This window comes from Monosiga brevicollis, genomic scaffold, assembly GCF_000002865.3.
Source record: "Monosiga brevicollis MX1 MONBRscaffold_25 genomic scaffold, whole genome shotgun sequence".
Taxonomy (NCBI): domain Eukaryota; class Choanoflagellata; order Craspedida; family Salpingoecidae; genus Monosiga; species Monosiga brevicollis.
The window spans coordinates 120090-146743 of record NW_001865062.1 but is presented as its reverse complement, the minus strand read 5'-3'; the positions used below and the strand labels follow the sequence as shown (position 1 = coordinate 146743).

General features: G+C 54.8%; 3 protein-coding genes across 3 annotated transcripts; 1 reads left to right on the top strand and 2 right to left on the bottom strand.

Moving 5' to 3' along the window:
• Positions 1 to 628: 628 nt before the first annotated feature.
• On the bottom strand, positions 629 to 3992 carry MONBRDRAFT_28279 (uncharacterized protein; the record flags this gene model as incomplete). The annotated part of the gene is made up of 11 exons (XM_001748681.1): positions 629 to 763; positions 869 to 1072; positions 1156 to 1344; positions 1495 to 1796; positions 1928 to 2105; positions 2239 to 2406; positions 2556 to 2633; positions 2746 to 2838; positions 3005 to 3248; positions 3340 to 3503; positions 3753 to 3992. 11 exons carry the CDS (start codon positions 3990 to 3992, stop codon positions 629 to 631), a joined length of 1995 nt encoding a protein of 664 aa, XP_001748733.1.
• A 417-nt stretch (positions 3993 to 4409) lies between these two features.
• On the top strand, positions 4410 to 5064 carry MONBRDRAFT_10940 (uncharacterized protein; the record flags this gene model as incomplete). The annotated part of the gene is made up of 4 exons (XM_001748751.1): positions 4410 to 4461; positions 4558 to 4631; positions 4764 to 4889; positions 4981 to 5064. The coding sequence occupies 4 exons, from the start codon at positions 4410 to 4412 to the stop codon at positions 5062 to 5064; spliced, it is 336 nt and encodes a 111-aa protein (XP_001748803.1).
• A 779-nt stretch (positions 5065 to 5843) lies between these two features.
• Positions 5844 to 26517, bottom strand: MONBRDRAFT_28277 (uncharacterized protein; the record flags this gene model as incomplete). The annotated part of the gene is made up of 4 exons (XM_001748680.1): positions 5844 to 24511; positions 24610 to 24957; positions 25775 to 26070; positions 26483 to 26517. The coding sequence occupies 4 exons, from the start codon at positions 26515 to 26517 to the stop codon at positions 5844 to 5846; spliced, it is 19347 nt and encodes a 6448-aa protein (XP_001748732.1).
• Positions 26518 to 26654: the final 137 nt, after the last annotated feature.

Below are 26654 nucleotides of genomic sequence, written 5' to 3'. Positions count from 1 at the left end.
GGCGTTTGAAATCTGTTTTTGCTGCTTCAGATCATTTTCACTTGCTGTTCCCGTCGTCCGTTACAGTGCGAGCCTCCCCTAGAACTGATCAACCCTTGTGTGTAGATATCGGCCGAGCTTTTGGGAAGAAGTCAAGAATGCCTGGTTACAGTTCTTTGTCACTCTCATCCCGCTCTTGTGGATCGTACGCTTGGTGCAACGCTTCCTCTTTGAGCAACACGTAAGCTCCCACGACAGAGACAACCCACTGGGTTTTGTCTTGATCGACTCTCATGTTCTTCACTTGTCACTCTAGCTTTTGTCAACTCAGACATTCACAGACGTGGATGCGGAGCTGAGAAAGAATAACTAAGCCCAATACTGGCGATGTGCCGGCCCCAACCTGCTGTGCAGATTGACTGTTGGGCCAGCTCTGCAGCCAACCTTGAAATTTTGTGCCCGCATTACGTGCCGTGGCATTAGCTCATTGACATAATAGCATTTGAAGCTAAGCTTTGCTTTGCCACTTTCCAAGCGTCCTGCAGTTGATGAATGAGAAAGGAACTGCAGCAATGCAACAACAGATAAAGCGTGACAGGCGACAAAAGTTGAACATGGCATGGGGTTTGACAAAAGTTCAATTCGAAGCTTATTTGGCTCGCTTGGCGCGTTTGGAACGGGCACCGCCGTTGCGTGGCGTAAGGGCCTCCTGCTCCTTCTCGCTCAAAAGATCACGGGAGCAAGGGGCAGGCACCGCATAAGTCTTCAAAATTTCGCGTTCCGCCTATCATAATCCAGGCGCGCCCACACGCAAAGAAGAAAAAAAGGTTAGAAAAAATGTGAAACACAAGCGATTCTCTTCACAAGCTTGTCGCAAGTGTGTCCATACCTCAAGACATTCTGCCTTGTCAAGAATGATGTTTTTGCCGATGGAAAGCTCGAAGTGGACATATTTGTCGCTCTCATCCACCAGTTGCTTCAGGTGCTGCAGATTGCGGATGACCGTGTTGTTGCATTTGTGGATCCGACGAATACGGCTCATGTTGTAGCCGTGGTTAATGGGATGCGACAGCACGCTGACCATGACGACAATCTGCAAAAAAAGACGTATCAGGTCATTGCGAAGTTGGACATGACACACAGCGGGTCACGAGAAACGGCCGAAACCGGGCGCACCTGCTCGTCCTCGTGCGTCTTGGCCTTGCGGGAAGCTTCCCAGCTCTCATCGTCAAAGTCGTCGATGCAGGGCTCAATCAGCCCCGAGGTCATGGGCGAAAAGAGACAACCGCCAAAGATGAAATAGCTGGGCATGGTGCCGACCTCGCGATAGCATTCAACCAGCGGTGGGGTCACAGCACCCTCCAACTAAACAAAGGTTTTGTCAGAATAAGTGGCCGGGTGGTTTGGAGGTTAAATAGTTATCGACAATGCCAAGGCAGTGATGGAGTCTACATCGGTTTTCGATGCGATGCTTTGCAGAGGACATGCGGGTTTCGTGCTCCGAGGAAGACGTACCTCCAGGTTGACGAGCTCGCTGTCCCGCAACACAACCATTTTCATGGTCTTACCCAAGGGGTGAGATGAGATGGCATGTTGGACGCTGACGCGCTCTTCGCCGCGAAAGGGAATGGTGCCATCGTTGGCAACCGGATAGTCATTGATCTTGGTGATTACATCGCCAACCTTGACCTTGCCAGCAGCCGGGCCGAGCTGCGCCACCTTGATAACGTGGATGCCCGAGTGCTGCTCCATCTTCAGCTTGCGCTGCATTGAAGGGTTCTCACACAACTCGTAGCGAATACCAATGTCACACACGCCTGCCACGAGCCAAGGTTAGTTGCCAGGGCCAGCTGGTCCTTAAATTCAAACATGACCAAGGCACATATGTGTCTATGTGCACACATGCACACATCTGTACATGTTGAATAACGCGCACACGCAAGCATACCTGCACTGGTACCATTGGTGTTGATGGATGTCAGGAATGAGGTAATGACGGGTGTGGGGATGATGTAGCCAATGTTGTCAGCTGATCCGGCATAGCCGGAGAAGGCGACCCCAACAATGTCGCCATTCTCACGAAACACGGGACCTCCGCTGTTGCCACTGTTAATGGCAGCGTCAATCTGAATGTAGGCCATCGAAAATTTGAGCCAGAGAGAAGCGCAGGAATAAGGGGGAAACTCGCAAAGAAGCATTTTGGGCACACGTGTCCAAGTCAGACACGGGTTTAAGACTGGCAAGCAGGTATTTTCGTACCTGAATGGCGAGAAGTTCAGGGCCATGGCGGGGCTGGAACTTGACTTCTTCATAATTGAGGGTCGTAACGCGTGACACCACGCCACGGGTGAGAGACAGGGTATCGCCACCCATGGGATAGCCCAGGACGACCACGCGCTCGTCTAGGTCTGGGATGTCAGTGTTAATCTGTGTTTCATTGAACACGTGTAGCGGTTGGTTCAAGCAATGCAGGCAAGTGCAGATTTAATTTGCGTGAGTGCCCTCGAAGCCAGCAGTGAAGGGACAAGTGAGCGAGAGGACAAAAGGTACAGAAGCAACAGAATAGATGGGCACACCTGCAGTTGCTCAACGCCCTCCCAGAATTCGTCCGAGTCAATCTCAAGCAGGGCCAGGTCGCACGTGTGGTTGATGCACTACAAAAGAGTGCCAGAAAAAAACCGGGTTGAATGAAGAAAATGAAAACATGAAGGGACGACCAGGAGCCAGTAGGCCCACGCGACATGGCCCAGAGGGCTGGTAGCGCACCAAAACACGGGCCAGGTACTTGAATTGACCGCCATGCTTGCGGACGCGAACTTGAGTGTAGTTTGACACGACGTGGGCATTGGTAATGATACGCTATACCATCAGCCCATGTGCGAGGCGGGCGAAACAACGGTGAGGTGAGACTGACATGCGGCACATGGATGTCAAGCAACAGGAGTATCGCCTGCCTTCTTTTGCTCAAAGCTCCTTATGAATTCACATGTCCAAGAGCGACAAGCAAGGTGAATGGGGCACGCACCCGGCCAGCAACAAGAAAGCCAGAGCCAGAGCAGGCATCTGGGCCACCCATCTGCCAAGGTAGCAGATAGTTGGGCTTGGAGGTTACGGTGAAGATCTTGACCACAGAGCCGACGGGAAGTTTGTGCGTGATGCCTTGGGGGATGCCATCCACAGAGGCTGTAGCGGGCGCAGCCCCTTTGGACTTGCTCGTCATCACAAGCCTAGGCGCAGATGGTCGTTTCAACGTGAGTCGCTGCTGCCGGCTGGAAGCGTGGTGGGGCCAGTGGCAAGGAGGAGCACGGTGGCATAGCGATGGTAATTTGGTGAGGCGAGGTCAAGACGAGAGCAACGTACGACTCTTTGGCCGCAGCAGCATTGGCAGCACCACGACGGGTCATGGCTGCGGTGACGGACAAGCGAGCGAGGCTGGGGCGAAGGTGGTAGCGGACAGGACGGAAAGAGGCAACTGTGCCGAGAGTTGGCGCTTGAAACAGGCCCTTGGGATAGACAGGAGCAAGCTGGCGTTGCGACAACAGCGAAAGGCCAGCCCAGAGACGCCGACACGCCTTCATTGGTAGAGCCGCACGGGCTACGGAGAAGGAACCTCCACTGGGGGTGTCTTGGGAAAAAAGACCGTCAAGCCAGCCAGCCAGCGGACGAAAGCGTCTAGTATCTCTCTACAAATGCACACCCATGCAAACAAAGTGAATCAAGCACGCAGTCCAAACACTAGGGCGGGGGCTTCCCCACCGCACCCATTAGCAAACCCGACAAGCATCACAAAACACAGACGCCCCGTCACGTCCGCCCGCCGCTGCCACTGTCACCGCGACCGACACACGAGCGAACACCACACAGAGAGAGAGAGAGAGAGAGAGAGAGAGAGAGAGAGAGAGAGAGAGAGAGAGAGAGAGAGAGAGAGAGAGAGAGAGAGAGAGCATGAGCATCTGCTCTGACGTACTGTAAAAAATATCACACTTTCGCATTGTAATTCGAATGGTTGTCATAACGTTCAAGAATTATATTTTCGAGGGTATGTTTGATATTACGCTCTTCGCGTGTGTGATGTGTGTGTGTGTTGTCATACTTTTTAAATTTTATTTGAAATTTCAGTTTTTTTTACTTTTTCAAGGTAAACAATTGTGTGTGTGCGCCGTTCAGAAGCAGCGGGCGGCGCTCGGGGTACTGGTGGCGTGAAAGACAGTTGGTGGTGGTGGTGGGGGGCGGGAGTGAGGGGGCTAGTAGTATGTATGGACTTGATAGCTCACGGGAGTACACTGCTTGTTGGTTGGTGCCCTTCTGATTGGCTTGTGTAGCTCAGGAAGACTTGAAGCTTGTCCTTGGCGACGTTGCATGGACACGCCTCCCTTGGTGATAGTTCTGGTCTAAAGCCATTGCAGAGATACCTTGCTTCGACCGTCGCCATGTCACAGCAGGGTGCCACCCTTCAAGCCTACAACAATGAATTGGTCAAATGTAAGGGCTCTCGCTCACACGCTCTGGACTCCCTCCCACCCGCGTTTTTTTTTTTTTTTTTTCAAATTAATTCTTGAGTTTTGGTCTCGATCACAGGCATCGAGGATCTGAAGCGCAAGCGTGAGGAGCTGCATGCCCAAATCTTGGCAGAAGAAGAAGAAAAGCTTGCGGTAAGATCCCAGCCTGCTGGGTTGGTGGTCATTGGCATTCTGAAGCGAATGTGCTTCAGTGTCGCTCAAAGGCCCTCCGTTGCTGGCACTTGCTTCTCTCATCACGATCTCACTTTGGCCCTTGGTTCTCAGGTGCAAAACGATCTGCATATCCTGACCGAGCGTCTGAACCGCATCACGGAGAGCCTCACGCGAAAGCAAGCCACGCGCACCGAATACGACCGCACTATCGCGGAAACCGAAGGAGCATATTTCAAGGTACAACCCACCCTTCCCTTCATGCACGCCCTTGCCTTGCTTTATTACTTCATGCCTCCCAGACTCATGACCAACATCCCATCCTTTATAGATTTTGGAAAGCTCCCAGAGCCTTTTGCAGGTGCTCAAGCGTGACAGTGTGGCTTTGCAAGAATCGGGCGACAACTCTTCTTAACACACACACACACACACACACACACACACACACACACACACACACACACACACTTGCGCGTCTCGTTTCGCTGGCAACGCCTGCTGAGCAGGCTGCGTCTTTTCATTCCATTGGACGCCCAATTTCTTGTGCGACGCGGTCTATGCGCAAACTTCATTTGAATGAGACGATCACTCTGCTCATGGGGCAACTTTGCCTCGACGATTCCGTGATGCCCTCTTCAAGACGCCTGGCTTGTGCGCCAGACCCTTGTCAACACGACATTGCGAATCGTTGGCTGGTGGGTGCACATGATCTCGAACATCTGATCTGAACCTTCTTCTTTGGCAAATATTTTCTGGGTAAATTCATAAATTCAAAGGGGTAGAAGCCGCGGCCACAAAGGGATCACAAAAGAAAAAAAAAACACACATACACAAACCGTTCAAGAGAATTGTGTCGTCTTTCTCGCCATGATTGTGATCATTCCGTCATAATCATCTCTTGTCTGAGAAAGACCCGTCCATCATTTAGAACATCAAAGTCAAGGCACGCGGGCCGTACAGGGGTCGCGTCATCCCACCTCACGCAGGACGAGAACAAAACAAAAAGAACAAAATAAAGAGCAGCTCTTCAGTTGAGTTGAGGCATGTGTAGGAGAACAAGGCCACTTATGAGGAATAAGGGTGAAGTGAACACAGAACAAGTCAAAAAAGAAAGAAACAACAATGCTTATGGAAAGCATGGCAGCGTTTCTTCGGAGCCCGGATAGCAAAGCCCAGAGTGTGCTCTACGTGCATCTACGACTCGCTCCCCTGGGGCGTGGGCTTGCCAGGCGCCTCCGACAAGGAGGGCAATGGCTGGCGCTGCAGGGCAGGCTTAGGCAGCGTCATTCCTTGTCCAGGACGCGGCAGACTCATGGGCCGCCCGCTTGCTCCGGGACCACCCAAAGTCGGGGGCATGCTGGGCTTCTTCAAAGATCCTAGACGAGTCATGGGACTGCCGGTGGACATGGGTGCACTTGCCCCAGAAGGCATGGTCATGCCAGCACCTCCCAGCATGGGCATGCGGCCCGGACTAGGAGCCCCAATGCCCGATGGACCAGAGAGGCGACGCAAAGAGTCACGGTTTGGTAGGCCAGGACGACCAGCCGCAGGCCGGGCGAATGGGTCAAGCTTTTCCTTGCTGTTATGCCGTGCGAGCGCAAACGGATCGCCCTTGTTCGACGCTCCACGTGCCGGCAAAGATTGCGGCTGATCAGCAGTCTGCCGCGTCAAGTCCTGTAGCACCGGGCGTCGCATGCCCATGGGTGGGGGTGGAATAGCTGAAACCTTGCTGGGAGATGCAAAACTAGGGCGCTTCGCATTTCCACCCAGAGAAGGCATGCGAGCGGGCAATGCAGGCAATGTCTTGGGCATTGCGCTGTTGTCATGGCGGCGCAAGGGGGGCAAGGTACCGCCCGGCGACGTCGGGCTGGCCATCGGGAGCGCGGAGCCAGCATGGAAGGGTGAAGGCACGGGCACAGGCACAACGGCTGGAGCCACCGTGGCGTCGGCAAAGGGGTCGTGCGAGGTCTGAGCTTGTGGCGCCTGCATAAAGAACGGGTCATAGGGAGCGTTGCCGTTGCGGAGACCGGGGGCTCGAGGCACACCGCTGCCCGCGAAAGGATCGGACTGAGACCGCATGCTGGCGCTGGCAGGTGGCTTTTGCCACACCTCCGCAGCATCCAACGGCGGGCTGGGCTTGCCCTTGGAGCTGCGCATGGCCCGACGCGCTTCCCGCTGCTTGGCACTGCCACGACAGCAAAACCAGAACACGACGATGGCCAACACAGGCACAATCAAAAGGAGAACCAAAAAGTAGAGGTTCGAGCCATCCGCCTCCATGGTACTTGAGCTCCAAGAAGCATCAGCCTCGGCTGCTACAAACTCTTCACTGGCGCGGCATGAAGTTTCGAGTCGGTTGCACACGCCCCAAAAGCCGTTGGCACTAGCCGTCCCGCAGGGCGATGGATCTTCGCGGCACGGGTCCTCATACGAAGTCGATTTGAAGGCAATGCGCAATTGATCCAGGTAGTTGGTCAGCGCTGCACTTGACTCATCCGGCTCATGGACGGTGATGACCAGCGTCTGGCGAGAAATCCATTCACCTTCACAGGCAGCGGTTGTGTTTGCACAAAGTGCTGGCGAGAAGGTCAGCAAACTGTCCAGATCACTGCCCAGAATGGTCAGATCCTCAGAGGCGCTGGCAGGTGTGTTCGTGTCCCGATCGAATTTAATTGAGAGAGTGCTGCCTGCAATCAGGAAGCCGTCGGAACCAGAGAGCTCGACGCTGCTAATGACAGGTGTTTGTACTGGGCTGCCACGGAGATACACGCCCGACGCCTCCATATTGTCCAATAGGTATTGCTCCAGCCGCTCCTCAAAGTCGGCCAGAAGTTCGGTGGAGTTGCCACCCGTATCGTCGGCAACGAGTGCAGCCATACCTTGGTGGAGGAGGCCAGCCTGCAGGGCTGCCAGCAGTGCTTCAGAGTCCGTAGGATCCACAAGTGCGTTTGTGAGTCGGGCAATGTCCATCACCAACTGCATTGTGCTTGGTGACCCCGCTGCGTCACGACGTCGACGCGCACCGCTTGTAGCCGATGCACCGCAACTGGACGCAGGAATGCTCTCGGGCTCGAATGTGCAGCGGTACTCTGTCTCAGTCATGTCAATCAGCTCCACCGTACCATCGTCAAACACCACCTGACACTCGATCGAGCTCTCTCCGTTGGAGCCCAGCACGCTCATATCAAAAATGTCCGCGCTGTCCAGCATGCAAAGCCGCGCCATCGTACTCGCCGACAGCGGGGGCTGCAGAGACATGGTGATGACAGTACCACTGCCCAGGTAGCTGCCTTGCACATTGATGGGCTGCACCACGTTCGCGCCGATCACCAGGGGGAATGCAAGGCCAAAATGACCCCTGAAGCCAGCGAAGCTGGCATTGCTGTGTCGGCTCAGCCCTGCTGCATCCTGCAAACACAAGCGGTTGGGCGTCACCACCTCATAAACCTCACTACTTTGAGCAAAACCACTGCAGTCAACGCTTTCCGAGGCGCGCAATGCAAATGTTGTGCGACTCGTTTTCATAGTTGGCTCTGGGTAGCCCACATCTACCATGACAATCACCAGTTCACGGGCGTTTCGCCACAGGCCGTAGTATGCGCCGCTTGCCGTTGAGGTCGTCAAGTTGGGCGAAAACTGGAAGAGACGCTCCAGGTCGCTCTGCGAGATGACCAAGTCTGCTACTCCGTACGGTGGCATATTGGTGTCACGATCAAAGGCAACCAGCCATCGGTCGAGCGCTCCATAGCGGGCGTCCGTATCCATGCGTCCCGTACAAGTATAGCTGTTGAGCTGCACCTCCCGGGTGTCGTCCTCCAAGTCATAGCAGGCTTGAAGCACCGTCACCGATGCAATTTCGGGGGCCGGCGTGGCCACCTGCACGCGCACCCGTGACTGCGTGCACGCCCCAGCATGGTCGCAAATGCTATACGAGAATGTGTCAGCGCCGGCAAAATCGGTATCAGGCTGATAGACCAGCTCGTACGTTGTGTTGCTGAGTACAATGCTCGCCACACCATGGCTTGGAGCGATGCTGACGCTGAGGGACGTGACAACGAGATCGGTCTCCTCCACCAGGCCAAAGTCAGCTGGAGTGAGGTTTTGCTCAAGCAAGGTAGCGTACTGGCTTTCGTCCTCGTCCGATACGTGCGCAAGCGGGTCAAAAACCGCATTCACATTCACAGACGTAATCTTAGCCAGGGGCGGCACGACGGGGGCATCATTGATATTGACGACACGGAGCTCAACGGTGACGTTGAGGCAGCCCTCGGAGCTAAAAGTGAGATCCCGCTGACGCACGCATGCTGGATCTGTGCTGGGGACGATGCGTCCCAGCTCAAGATCACGCTCCGAACTACATTTGTCGCACACTCGGAACACAAAGCTGTCCATGCCCACGTAATCGCTTGCTGGGTCGTAGCTAATGATGCCGTACTGAGAAAAGGGGTTGACTTCACCATGCGCCGGAGGCACCATGATATCCAAGCGTAACGCGACCTCTTCATCGCGCGTCATGGCATCTGCAAATGACTCGGGCAGGTCGGGATCGTTGTACATGGCATACACCGCCACCATATTCATGCTATCTTCCTCAACGTCGTACGGCAGGAGTGCAGCGTAGTTGGCCGAGAGACGGGGCGGGTCATTGACTGGAAGGACTGTGATTCCAATCAGCCCACGCGAACATGCGCCCTCGTCATCGCAAATTTGATACGTCAGCTCGTCCGTGCCAAAGTAGTCGGCATCAGGCGTGTAGGTGGCTGTTCCCAAATCGGCAGAGTAGTTGACTTGACCATGGGTTGGGAAAGAGACGATGCTCAGATCTTCTGGACTCACAGAGCGACGGCGGTTCTCAACGTCAGAAGTGAGGGGGAAGAGAGGGAAGTTTTGCGGCACATCCTCAAAGACAGTGACGTTCAGCGCCAACGCCACAGGCACATCGTTAACAGGTCGAATCTGGACCCCAACAACCTGTTGAACACAGGGCAGGGTAGTAGAGCAGACCTGCAGCTGGAAGGCAGCAGCGCCAAAGTAGTTGAGAGCTGAAACCAACACCAAAGCGTCAGTACTTGCATCGTAGCTCACGTTGAGGTTGGAGGAGAGTGAAGTGACAGTGATCCCAGTCCCCCAGATGCTGTCATCAGGATCGGACAGGTACGGCATAAGAGCCAGCGTGCTGCGAACGTCCTCGTCGATTGTGACATTGCGAAGAGCGATGCGAGGCGCATCATTCACCGGCAAGACAGTGAGATCGATGGTGTGATTCACACACAGAGCCTGGCTATCGCAGAGCTGCACCACGATCGTATCGGGTCCAGCGTAGTCGGCTGCTGGATGAACAGTGAGAACATGGTTGCCTCGACTTGAATTATAAGACAGCGACGCCACACCGTGGGTGGGCGGCACTATCAAGTCGGCCAAAATGGGTGTACAGAAAGCAGTGATGGCAGCGTTGTACGGGCACGCATCGTCCTCCACATCACTGGCCATAATCTCAATTGTGGTATTAATGTCCTCCGTGATGGCAAGCCCCACGGCCGGTGCCACTGCAATGGCGTCATTGACTGGTGTGATGGTCAGGTGAAGCGTCATGTTTGTGCAGGCGCCTGCTGAATCACATACGCTGAAAGCGATCGAAGCTGGTCCGACATAGTTTTCGGCGGGTGTAAATGTGACTTGTCGCGCATCAGGGTCGAGCACAAGTGACAGCAGGCCCGTGGTACTGGGCTGGGCTGCAGGAATGGTCACCGTAAGTGGCTCGACTGTCGCATTGGGGGGCTGGAAAGGCTCTAGCTTGTAGTCTTCCACGTCATAATAGAAATCGTCCAAGCTGAGCACAGTCTCGGTATCCTCGACAACGGATGCATTGAGGACTGGGTAGCGCGGCCGAGGGGCATCATTGACAGGCTGCAAACGAAGTGTCATGTTGTGCTCAACCGAGCATTGGCCCGACGCGCACACTCGATATGTGACAACACGATCTCCATAGTCCTCCGTCAAGGGTGTGAAACGAATGACAGCACCGTCCAAGCTTGCGTTGGTCCAGGCACCGGTCGCCACAATCTCCGTGGTCAGGGTATCATAGGCGTCCGTTGCATTGGGGCGGGCCTCTGCATCCAGGAAATATGGCCGTGGGTCAAACAAAACAGATGCCGTGTCCTCGAGAGCCTCTTCAAGCACGGGCAAGGCAGCCACTTGGGCCAATGGAACATTGTCCGTCGCCAGCACTGTCACATTGGTTGTGAGCAGGTTGCTGCTGGCGTTGTGTGGGTCCAGAACCATCAAGTTGAGCACTCGTGGGGCATCAAAGGCAGTGTCATGCTGAAGGTTGTAGTACGAGATGCGCTCAATGAGCTGTACAGCATCAGTCAAAGACATCGGGCCGTAAAGCTCGAGGACGGCGCCAGCCCGCACCCATGCCGCAGCATCCGTCAGGTTTTGCGCCAAGAGTTCGCGCTCGTAATCAGATCCTATCGCTGCGGCGCGCTCAGCGGGTGAAGACGGACCAGTGGTCGGCAAATCAGGGACAAAGACGGACTCATAGGGCGTGGCATCGAGGAGCTCCACCCGAATGAGTGAAACGGTCGTGTCGTCAGCGTCACTGAGAGCCAAAGAAAACAGCGGAATGGGTGTGGCATCTTCCACGTAGTTAACGCTGCCATTGACCAGAGCCAACAGGCGGGGCGCATCATTGACGGGCACCAGCTCCACGAAAACGGTGTATTGAGGTCCTGCCAAGCCCTCCGGATCGACGATTTGCAATGTGATGGGTACTTGGGCCTCAATCTCTTCATCCCGATAGCTCACAAAGTGCACATTTCCGATTGCAACGGCAGCCTCGAGGAGCGTGGCATTGCTGGCCACAATAATCTGCTTCAGAGAAGCTCGTGCTAGCGTGCAGCCGATCTGGCACACCTCCATTTCATCACCCAAGTCAAAGCAAGCGTCAACACAGCTGGCTCGCAGCTGGGTGGCCGTTTCACTTGCTGCCAAACCCCGCTCACACAAGAGGGGGCATGCCTCGCCCTCGTTGATCAGGGCCATCTCGGTGGCATTCAGGACATCCGAGCTGAGATTGACAAAGTGAATCGCAGCAGTAGAGTCCACAATGTGGTAGCCATAGTGGTTTTGAAGTGAGGAGTCGATCAAGCCCATGTAGAGCGAGCTGCTGCTGGAAGTCTCATTCCAGCCTAGCCAGCCGAGGTATGTGCCGGCCGCGGTCAGCTGACCAAGAGCCTCATCGGTCAACACCAGAGTAAACGGCATCTTGTCGTTGTTATTATTGCCCCCGCCAGCACCAGAGCCGGAGAGTTGCTCTTCGCCGGACCCTGAGGTCCAACCGGAGCTAAAGTCACCCAGGTCTCCGGAGCCCGAACCATCGTCAACGGTCGGCGAGGAAGCGTTTGGCATAATGTATTGCACATGGTCCGAAAGGCCTTGAGTGGCATTGAAAATGGCCAGCCAGGTGCTTGGCAACACTTGTGCAAGAGCTTTCACCACAACATCATGAGCAGCTTGATTAGCAAAGGCTCGGTTGGCATTCAAGCGCAACGTGGCGTACAGCTCGTCCACAACGTACTCCGACACGATGTCAGAGTTGTTGAGATTGTGAGGCGGCTGTTCTGTGAATGGCAATCCAGATGGCTCTGTGTGCCAATAAACGACCAGATGGTCGGCTAGCTCCGCAGTCATGCAAGTGGCAAAGACGTCCAAATTGATGATGGGAAGTAAGTCAGCTGGCTCCAGAAGCGTGGCCACGGCGTTGGCATGTGCATTGGCATGATTCTGCTCTGCAGTCGCACAATCGGGAGTGTCCTCGGCATGTGACGGGCATGCAGCGTCGCGTGCTTGTCGGCTTGGGTTTGTCAACGTAAAGTAGACATCCACAATGTCGTTTTGAAAGGCCGGCACATCAATGACTTGAGAGTCTTCAAAGCTAAAGGTAATGCGGTCGGGATTGTAAACACCCAGCTCGTCAACTTGATGAAGGTAGTCGGTAATTTTGTCTTCAAGGGCGTCAAGCTGACGGACGGTGGCGAGAATGAGCAAGCGCCGCAAATCCTCGGAGCGGTTGGCACTGAGCGCTGCCAGCTCTGCGAAGATGGCCGTATCATATGCTGTTGCCAGCCATGCGTCAGCCTGACTCCAAGCCACGGTGTTGTTGACAACGTAGCGAAGATCAGCTTGTGTGCGAGCATAAGCACAGCCTTCTTCACACACAGCTTGGGCAGACAGCAACGGCCATGATAAGCGGTTTGCCAATAGCACGTGTTCCTCCCGACTCGAATTGAGTACCAAGGTAATACGCGAAGCAACGGTGTTATCAGCATCATAAAACTCAAGGGGTGACGGAAACACTGCCACAGCGGGGCCTTCCTCAATGAATGTTACATTTTGCAGAGTGGCTTCCGGCTCAAGAACCACTGGGGCATCATTCACAGCCTGTACTAGAACAGATGCGTTGTAGAGAATAGACGTGCGCAGGCCATCATGCAGAACAATGTTAATGAGTCGCTGGCCAGGCGTGGGGTCGCCACCATCACGATGCTGATAGGCCATGTCCCGAAGAGCGGCTTCAAAGTTGCGAAGAGAAGCCGGGCCCAGCAGCAGACAGCCAGAACCGGCCACACACTGGGCAGAAATGTTGACGTGCTGGCCCTCGTTGAGCAGCAACAGAGTCTCGTTGACTCCGTCAACGGGGGCAACCAAGGTGAGCGAAACGGAGGCCAGAGTGGCATTATCGTTGTCATCCAAACTCAAGCTGCTACCAAACAGCAACACCGATGATTCGTCCTCGACAAACGTCGGCACGGGGCCTTGCAAATTGGAAGCAATGGGACGATCGTTGTGAACACGGATGGTGACGAGGAGATCGCCCTCGTAAACGCCGACGGAGTCTTGCAGTTCAAAGCGCACAGTGCGCGGAATGCCCAAGGTCTCCTCCGCGTCGTTGTGATAGGCCAAGGTACTCAAAATGTCGTTGACTGTCGCCAGGCTCACAGGGCCCGGAATGACGACGACTGAGCCTGACCGCACTTGATCCATATACCACAAGGATACGTACTCTGTCCCGACGGCGTACTGAGGATTGGTGACGGAAACAGTCAGATTGTCATACATGAACTGGCGGGCGTACTCAGAAGCGTTGACGGTCATAGGCACCACGAGAGGCTCATCGGCGTCGGTCACTGCAACAGCGTCGCCCAGGAACAACGTCGTATTGAAATCTTCGTAAAATACAATGCGATCCACAATGTCAAACAAGGGCGCATTGTCGTTGACAAGCTGAAACTCGATGGTCAGCACAAGGGGCACACTGGTCAAAGATGCATCATCTGTCACCGTGAGTAGTACCTCGCGCACAAAGCCAGCAGGCTCTGCTTCTTCGTTGGAGAACACGACACTGTTGAGGCAGGTCTGGTACTCTTGAATCGTGGCCACACCGCTCAAGCTGAGGGCATATGTTGAGGTGTTGAATTGGGCATTGATGCCATTCGTGCTGCAGTCCACGCTCAAGCGATCCGTCGTAAGGGACTGATCAGGGCTTGTGAGTGCCAACATAGCTGATTGCACAAAGTAATAGTTGTTGTGGTCCTCGTCGCGAAGAGTAAGATTGGCCACACTTAAGCCCAATGGCCCACCTTGTTCCGTGAACTGAAGCACGGGCTGGCTGGCTTGAAGCACAGGCTTATTTTCGGCAATCAGCTGCACAGAAACTGAGATGCTGCGCTGTGTCACGTCAATACCATCGTCGGCCAATACTGACACCGAGCGCGTGCCGTTGTGGGGTTCGGGGTGAACGTTAACGTAGGCAAGATGCTGCAAGAATGCACTGGCTGCCGTAACGGGAAGCTGGTTATCCAGGCCCATCGCTTCACATCGCAGCGTTGAGCTGTTGCGTTGGCAGGTAACACCGATAGAAAAGCCCAACACGTCAATAGGTGACGATGTTTCGATGTTCCAGTTTGAGAACACCAGCTGCTCGTTAGCACCATCCATGATGCCATCAAGGGTGACTGCCAATCGAGTAAGATTGGCGTTATCGACATCTACTACGTGAGCCGAATGATTGACCGCCAAACTAACAGGTGTGGCACCCTCAACATAGACGGCTGTGTAAGGTGGGGAAGCGCCACCAATAAAAATGACGGGTGGATCGTTCACTGAGACCACGCTCTGAGTAATGCGCGCAGACAAAGCGGAGAATGCCGTGGTGGCCTCGGTCGTATCAACGGCAATACTTCCGGAAACGCGGCCATCGGTATGATCCCATCCTTTTGCGATCAAATATGGGGTATCGTCAGCAGCACGCACGCGACCTGCAAGGTCAAACTCTGTGTTGAAGTTTGCAGCAGGAACAAAGCGAATGCGGCACTCAGGACCCAGCAAGGTGGCGGAAGAGGTCAAAGGCCGCGGTGGGTAGACCTGGCCGTTGATAAGAATACCGCCAACAAAGTCCTTAAATGTAACGCCGTCACACGAGTATTGCCAAGCGCCAAACCGCTGGTCAATTTGGGTAATAGCAAGGCCGAGGGTGGAGTTGTGACCGGATGGGGTGGCTCGATCAACATCATAGTACGACGAGCGAACAAGAACAGGAAGGGAGGTGCCGTTGTTTGCCAAGTCGTCCTCATGAATGGCCTCCAGATAGCTACCATTGATCAAAACAGGGGAATCGTTTACGGAAAGGACTTGAATGTCGGCATAACCGCGGGTCGTGCTGTAAGCACCCGTCACAGCATCAGCGGCCGCCACGTCTACATAGGTGCCTGGCGTGGCACCATCTGATCCATCCCACACGGCATACGTCAAAGTACTCGACTCGTGGTAGTCTGCCTCGGGAACAAACCGAATCAACATTGAAGATGTCGGCGCACTGGCCATGACAAAGGCATGGTCCGGCGCCACCGAAGTCAGGTCAATCCAACTGCTGCCCCCGTCCACCGAGGCGCTCCAAGAACCGTGGGTGGCATCAACAGCCGTCACCGCCAAGCCATAGTCGCGAACCTGCAAGCTACTGCCATCATCGACATCGGCAATGCCGCTACCGTTGAGAACATCCCACACGCGATTCCACGTGCTTGCCGTCAGACCAGCATCATCCTCAGGTATATCATGCAGCTGGAAGCGAACACCAGCGCTGGTGAAAGTGGGTGCATCATTGACGGGGGCGACGTTGACCACAATATCCGTGGTGGCCGAGCTAAATGCACCACGACCGTCGGGTGCATAGGTCGCGTCGACCATGGCTCCAGGCGTACCGGCATCGCTCTGATCCCATGCAACCACGGTCAGCGTGGCTGCGCCGTGAAAGTTGGCATCCGGCACAAACCGAATGCTCACATCACTGGATGAGGGCAGAAGCACGGCACTGGTGCGGCTCACGGACACGGAAAACATGGTGGTCCACGCTGCGGCCGAGGTCAAGCGATACTGCCATAAGCCGTTGGCTTGGTCTACGCCAACAACGGCCAAACCATACAGACTGCTTCGGTCATCGTCCTCCAACACGGCATTGGAGCTCAACACGACAAACGTGCTCAAACCAGGGTTGGCAGAGCTCACCACATCCTCATCAATAGCCAGGGCCACAGGTGCCACGCCAGTAAAGCGCGGGCTGTCATTCAGCATGGCAATGGCCACACTGACTGTGCGTGGTGTGCTCCACGCCAGACCATCCCAAGCCTCAACAACAACTTGGCGGGTTGTGTCATCGGGCTCGTCGGCCTGGTTGACGTAGTACACCAGGTTGAGAATGTGTGTGTAGTCCAATACGGTGTCAAGACCCGTCAGAGTCAGGCTGTTGGAAACAGCATCATAGGTGGCACCAGGGTCCACAACGCGGAATCGTGTTTGACCGTTACCAGCCGCCTCACTCTCCTCAAAGGGCGTGTAGCCCAGGCTCTCATCCGCACCATCCAGAGGGTTGCTGATGGTAAGGCGCACGGCAGCCAACGTCGCATTGTCAATGTCAAACATGGTCGCAAGGGGAGCAATGAGCACGCCATCCGATTCTTCGACAAAGGTAGCCGAGGCGTCCTGGCTGGCGGCGCTGGCCGAGTCGAGATCGATGTAAGGCTCATCATTGACGGCCTCGAAGGTGATACGGGATTCGGCTGTGTTACTCCAGTCGATGCCGTCAAACGTCCTGACGGTGATGACACGGGTAGCAGCGGTGGGGTTGCCACGGTCGTAGTCATAGCGGCTGTTGTAGTACTCAACCTGGCTGAGAAGCGCCACATAGTTGGCAAGGCTATCTTCTCCGGTGATGGTGAGGGTGTGGGTGTTGTTATCGTATGTCACGGTCAAAGCCGGGAAGGTGCTGGCCACGATAGTGCTGTTGATCCGCAACAGGTCGTCTTGGCCGTCAAGGGGATTGGTCAGCACCACCTCGGCCTGCACCTGGGTGGCGTTGTCGTTATCTTGCAGCGTCGCGGCGGGGGCAACCATGACACTGGCTCCTTCCACTAAATCTGCGTATGCGACCTCTCCAGCAAAGCTGCTGTCAAGGTCTAGAATTGGGGGGTCATTGACTAGTGCCATTGCAATATCAATGACTAAAGGTACCGTGCTACCACCAACAGCATCGGTGATGATGATGGTGACTAAACGCTCTCCAGCAGATGGCTCGTTAAGATTGTTGACAAAGACCAGCTCATGCAGAATAGTGTTTGCTCGCAACATGGAGAGTGAATTTGTGCTTGACGTAATGGTCATCACCAACGACGTTGACGTATTGACGACGATTGCAACATTTTCATTGGCTGCAGGAGTCCAGTGCAGTAGATCAGCAAAATCATGACGATCCATGGACAACTGCACTTGACTGCACAGTGCGTTGTCTGCGTCAGCAACGGTCACTGAAGTCGGCACTATGTCCAGGGGATCTTGCTCTTCCATGAAGGTGTGCGACAGGATCGTGCTTGAGAAGATTGGCAAGTCATTGACAGACGTGACGGCCATCCGCAGCTGGGTTGTTGATGAACTAAAAGGGCTGCTAGATGAGGACAAAGTCGCTGACAAATCGTGGCCGTAGCGCTTCGTCAGCGTGGTCGGTGTGGTCATATCCCAAGCATGAACAGTAAGAAAAGGTCGTACATCACCTGGCCATGCTGTCCCCGTGGTATCTTGTTGTGTATTAAAGTTTGTAGTGGGTACAAAGCGAATGCGGCAGTCAGCATTCAATAGAGTAGCAAATTGCTGGGATGGCAGTGTCGGAAACACTTGACCATTTGCCAGGACATCACCCACCATGGCAGTAAAAGATGCCATCTCACTGCATCGGTAGTACCACACACCATACGTTGTGGGCGAAGCAACAACAGCAACACCAAAGTCGGTGTTGTCCACATCGGCAAACGCCTGATCGAACAGGACGTCAACTCGGGTGCCGAGCTGAGAGGGTGAGTCTTCGACCATGGTGGCAGTTTTGGAAGATACAATGGTTGGAGGGTCGTTCACGGAAAGGACTTGAATGTCGGCATAACCGCGGGTCGTGCTGTAAGCACCCGTCACAGCATCAGCGGCCGCCACGTCTACATAGGTGCCTGGCGTGGCACCATCTGATCCATCCCACACGGCATACGTCAAAGTACTCGACTCGTGGTAGTCTGCCTCGGGAACAAACCGAATCAACATTGAAGATGTCGGCGCACTGGCCATGACAAAGGCATGGTCCGGCGCCACCGAAGTCAGGTCAATCCAACTGCTGCCCCCGTCCACCGAGGCGCTCCAAGAACCGTGGGTGGCATCAACAGCCGTCACCGCCAAGCCATAGTCGCGAACCTGCAAGCTACTGCCATCATCGACATCGGCAATGCCGCTACCGTTGAGAACATCCCACACGCGATTCCACGTGCTTGCCGTCAGACCAGCATCATCCTCAGGTATATCATGCAGCTGGAAGCGAACACCAGCGCTGGTGAAAGTGGGTGCATCATTGACGGGGGCGACGTTGACCACAATATCCGTGGTGGCCGAGCTAAATGCACCACGACCGTCGGGTGCATAGGTCGCGTCGACCATGGCTCCAGGCGTACCGGCATCGCTCTGATCCCATGCAACCACGGTCAGCGTGGCTGCGCCGTGAAAGTTGGCATCCGGCACAAACCGAATGCTCACATCACTGGATGAGGGCAGAAGCACGGCACTGGTGCGGCTCACGGACACGGAAAACATGGTGGTCCACGCTGCGGCCGAGGTCAAGCGATACTGCCATAAGCCGTTGGCTTGGTCTACGCCAACAACGGCCAAACCATACAGACTGCTTCGGTCATCGTCCTCCAACACGGCATTGGAGCTCAACACGACAAACGTGCTCAAACCAGGGTTGGCAGAGCTCACCACATCCTCATCAATAGCCAGGGCCACAGGTGCCACGCCAGTAAAGCGCGGGCTGTCATTCAGCATGGCAATGGCCACACTGACTGTGCGTGGTGTGCTCCACGCCAGACCATCCCAAGCCTCAACAACAACTTGGCGGGTTGTGTCATCGGGCTCGTCGGCCTGGTTGACGTAGTACACCAGGTTGAGAATGTGTGTGTAGTCCAATACGGTGTCAAGACCCGTCAGAGTCAGGCTGTTGGAAACAGCATCATAGGTGGCACCAGGGTCCACAACGCGGAATCGTGTTTGACCGTTACCAGCCGCCTCACTCTCCTCAAAGGGCGTGTAGCCCAGGCTCTCATCCGCACCATCCAGAGGGTTGCTGATGGTAAGGCGCACGGCAGCCAACGTCGCATTGTCAATGTCAAACATGGTCGCAAGGGGAGCAATGAGCACGCCATCCGATTCTTCGACAAAGGTAGCCGAGGCGTCCTGGCTGGCGGCGCTGGCCGAGTCGAGATCGATGTAAGGCTCATCATTGACGGCCTCGAAGGTGATACGGGATTCGGCTGTGTTACTCCAGTCGATGCCGTCAAACGTCCTGACGGTGATGACACGGGTAGCAGCGGTGGGGTTGCCACGGTCGTAGTCATAGCGGCTGTTGTAGTACTCAACCTGGCTGAGAAGCGCCACATAGTTGGCAAGGCTATCTTCTCCGGTGATGGTGAGGGTGTGGGTGTTGTTATCGTATGTCACGGTCAAAGCCGGGAAGGTGCTGGCCACGATAGTGCTGTTGATCCGCAACAGGTCGTCTTGGCCGTCGAGGGGATTGGTCAGCACCACCTCGGCCTGCACCTGGGTGGCGTTGTCGTTATCTTGCAGCGTCACTGCGGCTAATGCGGTTTGGACGCCACCCTCGACGTAATGGCCAGCCACCAAACTCACGTTGAGCACCGGGGCATCGTTGTCGTTTGCCAGCCACCAGCTTTGTTGGTAAATGTTGGACCGCGCACCATCATTATCCATGATCTGAATGGAAAGTGTGCGCAAGCCACTTGTCGGTTCCTCGAGTTCGTGGGTGTACACCAGTGCCTTGGCTGCCGCGGTGGCCTGTGCCCGAGTCAGGGCATGTGTGTTGTTGCCAGAGAGAATGAGGTGCAGCATGTTCGAGCCATAGTAGCCATTCACAACCAGGTTTGCCGGGGCGGTGTACAAAGTCAAGGTTGCCAGCGACTCCTGACTCCCGTCAGGCGCTGTCATGTTTATATACATGTAAGAGACGTAGAGATCGTCCGGGTCCTCGAGGCTCCAGTTGTCAGGAAAGACGAGAGGATAATAGCGATTGTCCTCGCGCACTGTCTCGGTGCTGGGGCCCGTGCCAACAATGCTGGGGCTATCGTTGACTGAGAAGAACTGAATGCATGCGGCACTGGTGTTGAGGCTGAATTCGCCCGTCCCGTCATATGTGGCTGTCGTGTCGACACCATACTTGCCTTGCTGTCCACGCGTGGCGCCAGTGTTATCCCATCCTTTGATGACGAGACAGGGGCGCACGTCCGTGGTCCAGGGGTTCCCATTGGCATCGACGTCTGTATTGAAGTTAGTCACGGGCAAAAAGCGAACAGTGCAAGCAGCACCCAACAAAGTCGCCTGAGTTGGTGAGGGATCACGAGGGTAAAGCGATCCGTCTGCCAAGCGATTGCCAAAAATGTTGGTGTAAGACACCCCATTGCAGGAGTATTGCCACGTGCCATATGTACTATCAGCGCCCACAATGGCAATACCGACCACAGCGTCCTCGCCGCTTGGTGTGGCTTGGTCGACATCGAGGTAGTAGCCAGAAACAATGTCGTCAACAGCATCACCCAGATTCTCCACGGTCCGAACATCCTCGTCATAACTCGACATGGCAACACCCGGAAACAGGCGAGGGCTGTCGTTAACGCTCAAGACCCGGATGGTAGCTGTGCCGATTTGGGGTGGGAAGACGACAGTATTTTGAGCAATATCAATGTCATGTGTGCCACTGGGAAGGGCGGCCAAAGCTTCGTCCTGAGTAACATCCCACAGTACATAACCTAGCGCTGCGGTTTCATGAAAGTCTTTGACTGGTACGAAGCGCACGGCTGCAAGGCGGTCGAGTAAAGTTGCATTTGTTGTGCTACACACTGGAAAGCTGATCCAAGAGCCCGATGTGCTCAAGCGATATTCCCAGTGACCATGAGTCGTGTCTAGATGCACCACGGCAATTCCCAGCAGATCACGAGTGGTCAAAAAGTCGATCTCTGGAGAATTTGCGTGTGTGACAATACTCTGTACCGAGTCACCCGCCGAATCAACCTCATCTTCAAGAATGCTCGTCAAATTCACAGGATTGAGGTGATGCACGCTGATACTCGCCGTCTTGGACACGCGGGCTCCGTGCATTGTGGATACAGATACGTTGAGGGTACGCAGAACGTCGCCAGTGATGTTGGTGTGACTGTTGGAATAAGTCACGCTTTGCAAGAGCTCTTCGTAGGCTGCAGCGGCATCAATGCCGTGCAATTCAAGGTGTGCACTGGTGGCATCAAAGGATACGTTAACATTCGGTACAACGGCGGCTACGAGCTCGATGGCCAACAGCTCCGGGCGGTCCCCGGCCTCAGCCGCCATTGAAATCTCAAAAAGCCAGGATCCTTCGATGGGATGACGCAGAATGTTCTGCAGTTGCGTTGAATTGCGCACGACAGCGGGCTGGCGCACGGTCGCCGGGGTCAGACCAGAGATGTAGACGCATTGGCGGCCAGAGCAGTTGCCCGAAGCGGAGTTCAAATGAACAGTCACGTCAGACTTTTTCAAGGTGATGTTCACAGTATTTTGAGGCACTGAGGTTGAAAGCCAGATTTGCACATCGCCAAGCGCTCCGAGGGCGTCCAAGCTCAACTGCAAGGGTGATGTGCCACTCAGAGTAAGAGCTGGACCAAAGTTCCACTGAAAGAGCTGTGAGTTGTGACGAAATGTGCTTGAGTTGACGACATAGCGATGAAACACCAGATCCCAGTTGTACAGTGCGCCTGTGTCTTCTTCGGCCGTATCGTAAACGCGCAGGGTCCAATTTCCTGCCGTATTTGTTGAGAGAAAGCGGTCAAGGTTGCCTGCTGGACTGACCAAGCTACCAAAATGGGTTTGGCAAATTCCTGGCTCGCTCTCATCACTGCCGGGGCTGAGGGAAAAGTTGGCATGTGAGGAAAACTTGACACCAATCAGGTCATCAGCAGAGCAATCGACGCCTCCCGGGTGCTCGGCAAGAGCAATTGTAATGCCGTCGTGTTGCAGTTCGATGCGCAAATCGCCAATGTAAGAGTGGCGCAGGTCCAAAATTACTTCAACGCGACTGGGCAAGAAGCTGTCGGCTACCAAAAGAGTGTGCTCTGTGACAGTGGCATCTTCGATGGCCATGTCGACGCGGCCACTTTCAATGACAATGGGCGGCAATAGAGGCTCGGCTTCATGATACGTCACAGCAAGGACCTCGTTGGGGGTGTCAATGGCATTGGTGATACGAACATCGGTGGCGGAAATGCGATCGCCGTGGCCGGTGAGAAGCACATTTTCACTCAGAAACAGATTCACGGAGGTTTCATGATCTTGGTCCAAGTAGAGAACGCGGCTGTTGCCGTCTGTTGCGGTGCGGTCCATGAGATCGAGATCGAGCGCTGGAGCGGGAAAGGTACGGGTCAGGTTGATGTGGACGTGGTGAACATCATAAGAGGACGTCGTGCGCACCCCAAGAAAACCAGAGAGCTGGATGGCATCCTGGCCATCGGGTGCCGTCACAGTGAAGCGGAGCCGGCGTAGCAGGCGCTGAAAAGATGAGGCAAGAGCTGGTCCCCGCATGACAAGAGCCGCGTCACTCAGGGTCGCTACTTCGATGGTTGATTCCGTGACGCTACTGGCCAGAGAGGCGTTGTAAGCTCCGTCATTGGCAAGCGACAGAGTGACATATTGCAGATAGTGCCCGTTATCAGTGAGTTCCAGGAGACTCAGGGGTTCAAAGGCTGTTCCGGAAACGAATGTAGTGCTGACTGTCAGCCCAGCGGTCTGAACATCGTGAAGGGAGGTGGGCGCTTCGGCCAGGAAGGCGGCACAAACTACCGCCTGAGATGCATCGCAGTCAAAGCAAATAGTCTCGTAACCGGTGAATGCGGGGGTCAACGTGGCGGTGATATAGCCCTGTGCATCCTGAGGATTGACAAGTACTTGTGCCGCATCTGTGTTGAGCGATGCGAGAGAGCAGTTTCGCCCGGGGAGCTCAATATCCACCGAGGAGTTGGCAGGTGCAAAATACCAAGGAAGCACCTCGTAACCGAGGGTCAGCGGATGCGCAGCTGATGTAGCAGCATCAAGGATAAAGGGGATGCCGACAACGGAAGTGGCACCAGTGGCCACATCCTCGAGCTGAACGAGCACTTCGTGCAATTGCCCGTCCATGTCCCAGGCCCTTGGATCGATGAGCAGCTGTCCAGCGGTGACATCTAGCGACACGGCATGCGTGGGGCCGCTGCGCGCATCTTGGTAGCCCTCAGTACCAACCAGGGAAAAGACTGTCACGGAGCTGGCTGGGGCGCTCAGCTGAATTGTCGACGGGTGTGAGGCGGGCATGTGCAAGACGGGAAGCACAGGAATCGCTGGACTCCGGTACACGTTCGTTGTGGGAATGCTAATGCGCGTCGTAAGCAGGACTGTTGTGCCAGCGTTGGATGCAAGGGCCTCGGAGCGACAGCAGGTCTGAAACTGGGCAATCCATGTTGCAGCACGGAGATTTGTCAAATCGTAGCTGTGATTGAACGTGGCCGTGGCGGTTGTCCAGCCGTTTGCCTGGTGTAGAGCAGTAAATGCCAGGCTCACAAATTGTTCGGCACTCGAAGTGGTGGGTCGAAACGTCATGGGGACATCAAACTGGCTTGTGACATTGGCATCCGTGGTGATTTGAAGAGCAAACTGCACGTTGACACGAAAATCAGAGCGGGACGCCTGCCAGGACAAGCCTGCTGCAACCAATGCCACGGCTGTGCGGGCGCAAAGCACATGAGGGTTGGAGAGCAAACGAACAGAGATGGCAAGTGAGAGATGATGAGAGGATGGGTCGCACATTTTGTTGTAACAACCCGAGGGCGGTGACGCGACATGGGACTTACGCTCGTCGTTGTCCTCGACCCAAACCTCCAGAGGGGCTACGGAGGAACCATTGTTGTACGACTCATCAGTACTGGAAAGGTTAAAGGCAATGGCCGTTTTCACAACATCACTTGTCTCTGCCCGGGAATTGTCGATAGCGTGGACCCTCATGCGTTGACTGATGTTCCAATTGAGTGGCGTGAACGAGAAAGAAGAGGGCTCGAGTTGAAGCCAATCGCCATCATTGGCCTCTGCTGCCACCACGTGAACATCGGCGTAGGGTTGCGTGGGCAAGGAGAGATCGTAGTCTGCGTAGCGACCTTCGGGGATGGCATCCGGAAACGGATACCAGTCGCTGAGCTCAACAACGAGGCCACCTGCCGGGATGTCAATGGTTAGTCTCGTACGCAGTCGTCGTGTAGCCAACGGTTTGAAGTAGATGGAGCGAAAGAGAGGCGAAGAAAACGCGCCAGACCTTGATCACGTTCGGACAACAAGATGACAATTTTGAGAACTGGAAGTTGAAAGTTTGAGTCACCAGAGCTTGTGGTGATTTCGACCTCTGCGGTGTAGGGTGAGGGGCGGATGAGGCGGTCATCGACCGCGTAGATTTCAAAGGCAGAGGCTTGATCCCACTCGTCTCCAGCAATCATAGTTAGCTCGCTGTTGGGGATAAAGACGGTCCGATTCAGCGTCTCGATGGCAACCGATACATTATCCGTTGGTTCAACGAGGAGCTGGGCCACATAGATGGCACTCTCGGCCTCTGGAATCGCGAACGGGCCCTGGGCTTTGCGGATCAAAATGTTGGCACTGCCAAGATCTGTGATTTGAAGTCAGCACGTTCAAAAGTGTGAGAGGCAAATGAACGCTGCCAGGACGGGGAGGGGGAGAGGGATGGGAGGGCAAGGTTTTGGGGGGCGCTCGTGTTGCAAAGGCATGGCCAGGATAGATTTCTCACTTGAGGTCAGAAGAAAGAAGAAAGCACACAGGACGGCAAACGCGAGAGAATGACCCCCCAAGGCGGGCCTGGGGGCCATGCGAGCCATGTTGGCTGCCTTGCAGGTAAAGAGCTAGCCTGCTATTGAAGGGCTGGGCCAGCAAAGGCTCAAGCAGGCGGTGGCCCGAGAGCCAGCTGGATGGACCCACGACGAAGAAGCACGGTCAACGAGGGTGAGGGCGAACGAAACGAAAAGCCCACAGGAGGTCGCAAACGCAAACTAGGCCGAGGCTCGGCAGGAAGCTTGATGAGATCCGTACCTCTCAGAGCGGGCAGGCCAACAGGCAGCCTGTTGTGCGGAGAAATTGGGTGTCTCGAAACTTGTCAAATGGTCAAGAAAAAGGGCAGGATCCCGCAAGCTTGCCGTTGCCGGGACACGACCACGGCCTCCCCTTGGTCAAAAAAAAAAAAAAAAAAGAAAAAAAGAGGAGGAAGAGAGCGCTGGCACCACCCGTTGGGTCCAGGCTGCAGGCAGTTGGGTCCTTCTCTATCTGCGCTCAAGAAGACACACACGCGCGTACGCACGCGATTGACATGAGCATGTGCGGTCATGGGCTCTCCACGGCATGCAGCCCCACCACAACGCCGGCGTCACACAAGCCCACCACAGACAGAGCCGACGCCAACCAGTCGAGCAAACCGCCGAACGAGCCGACGCGAGAGAGCGAGAGACAGACAGAGAGAGAGAGACGAAGAGAGAGAGAGACACGGAGAGAGAGAGGAGAGACAGAGAGAGAGACGGAGAGAGATAGAGACGGAGACGGAGAGAGAGAGAGAGACACGGAGAGAGACAGAGACAGAGACAGAGACAGAGACAGAGACAGAGACAGAGAGAGAGAGAGAGAGACAGAGACAGAGACAGAGACAGAGACAGAGACAGAGAGAGACACACAGAGAGACACACACGGAGAGTCAAGGCAGGATGGTGGGGTCTCCCTACTCACTTGGTCAGACAAAAGGAAAGAGAATGAATGACAGAAGAGACAGTTTCACACACATAGAGACACAGATGCAGAGATACAGATACACAGAGAGACATCAAGAGAGAGTAGGGGGGGATGTGATCAAGACCCAGAGATACAGAGCTGCGGAGGGAGGGATCAAGAGACAAAGAGATGGGGATAAAGAGATAGAGGGGTAGAGAGGACGAGGACAGAGAGATGGAGACATTGACACAGCGTCACAGAGAGACAGAGGCGAGCGTGAGACAAAAGAAGACATCGAACCAAAGGCAAGCGACTGAAAATAAAAACGTGAATCGTTGTACGCCAACTTTTCCCGATAGAACCATTCACATTTCCCCGCTCTATGGTGATCAAGCCACCGGTCCACATCAAAGACCACCAACCCTTGTTGTGGTGAAACAACAACAACCCCCAGCATATCTCACTGTGACTGTTGACACACTCATAAGAAGAATAATTTATATTGAGAGGGTAAGTTGATAATAATTAATTTATGCATGTTAGAGGAGTGTGTTGAATATGCATGCTAGTTAAGAGGGGTGTGTTCAGTTTAGT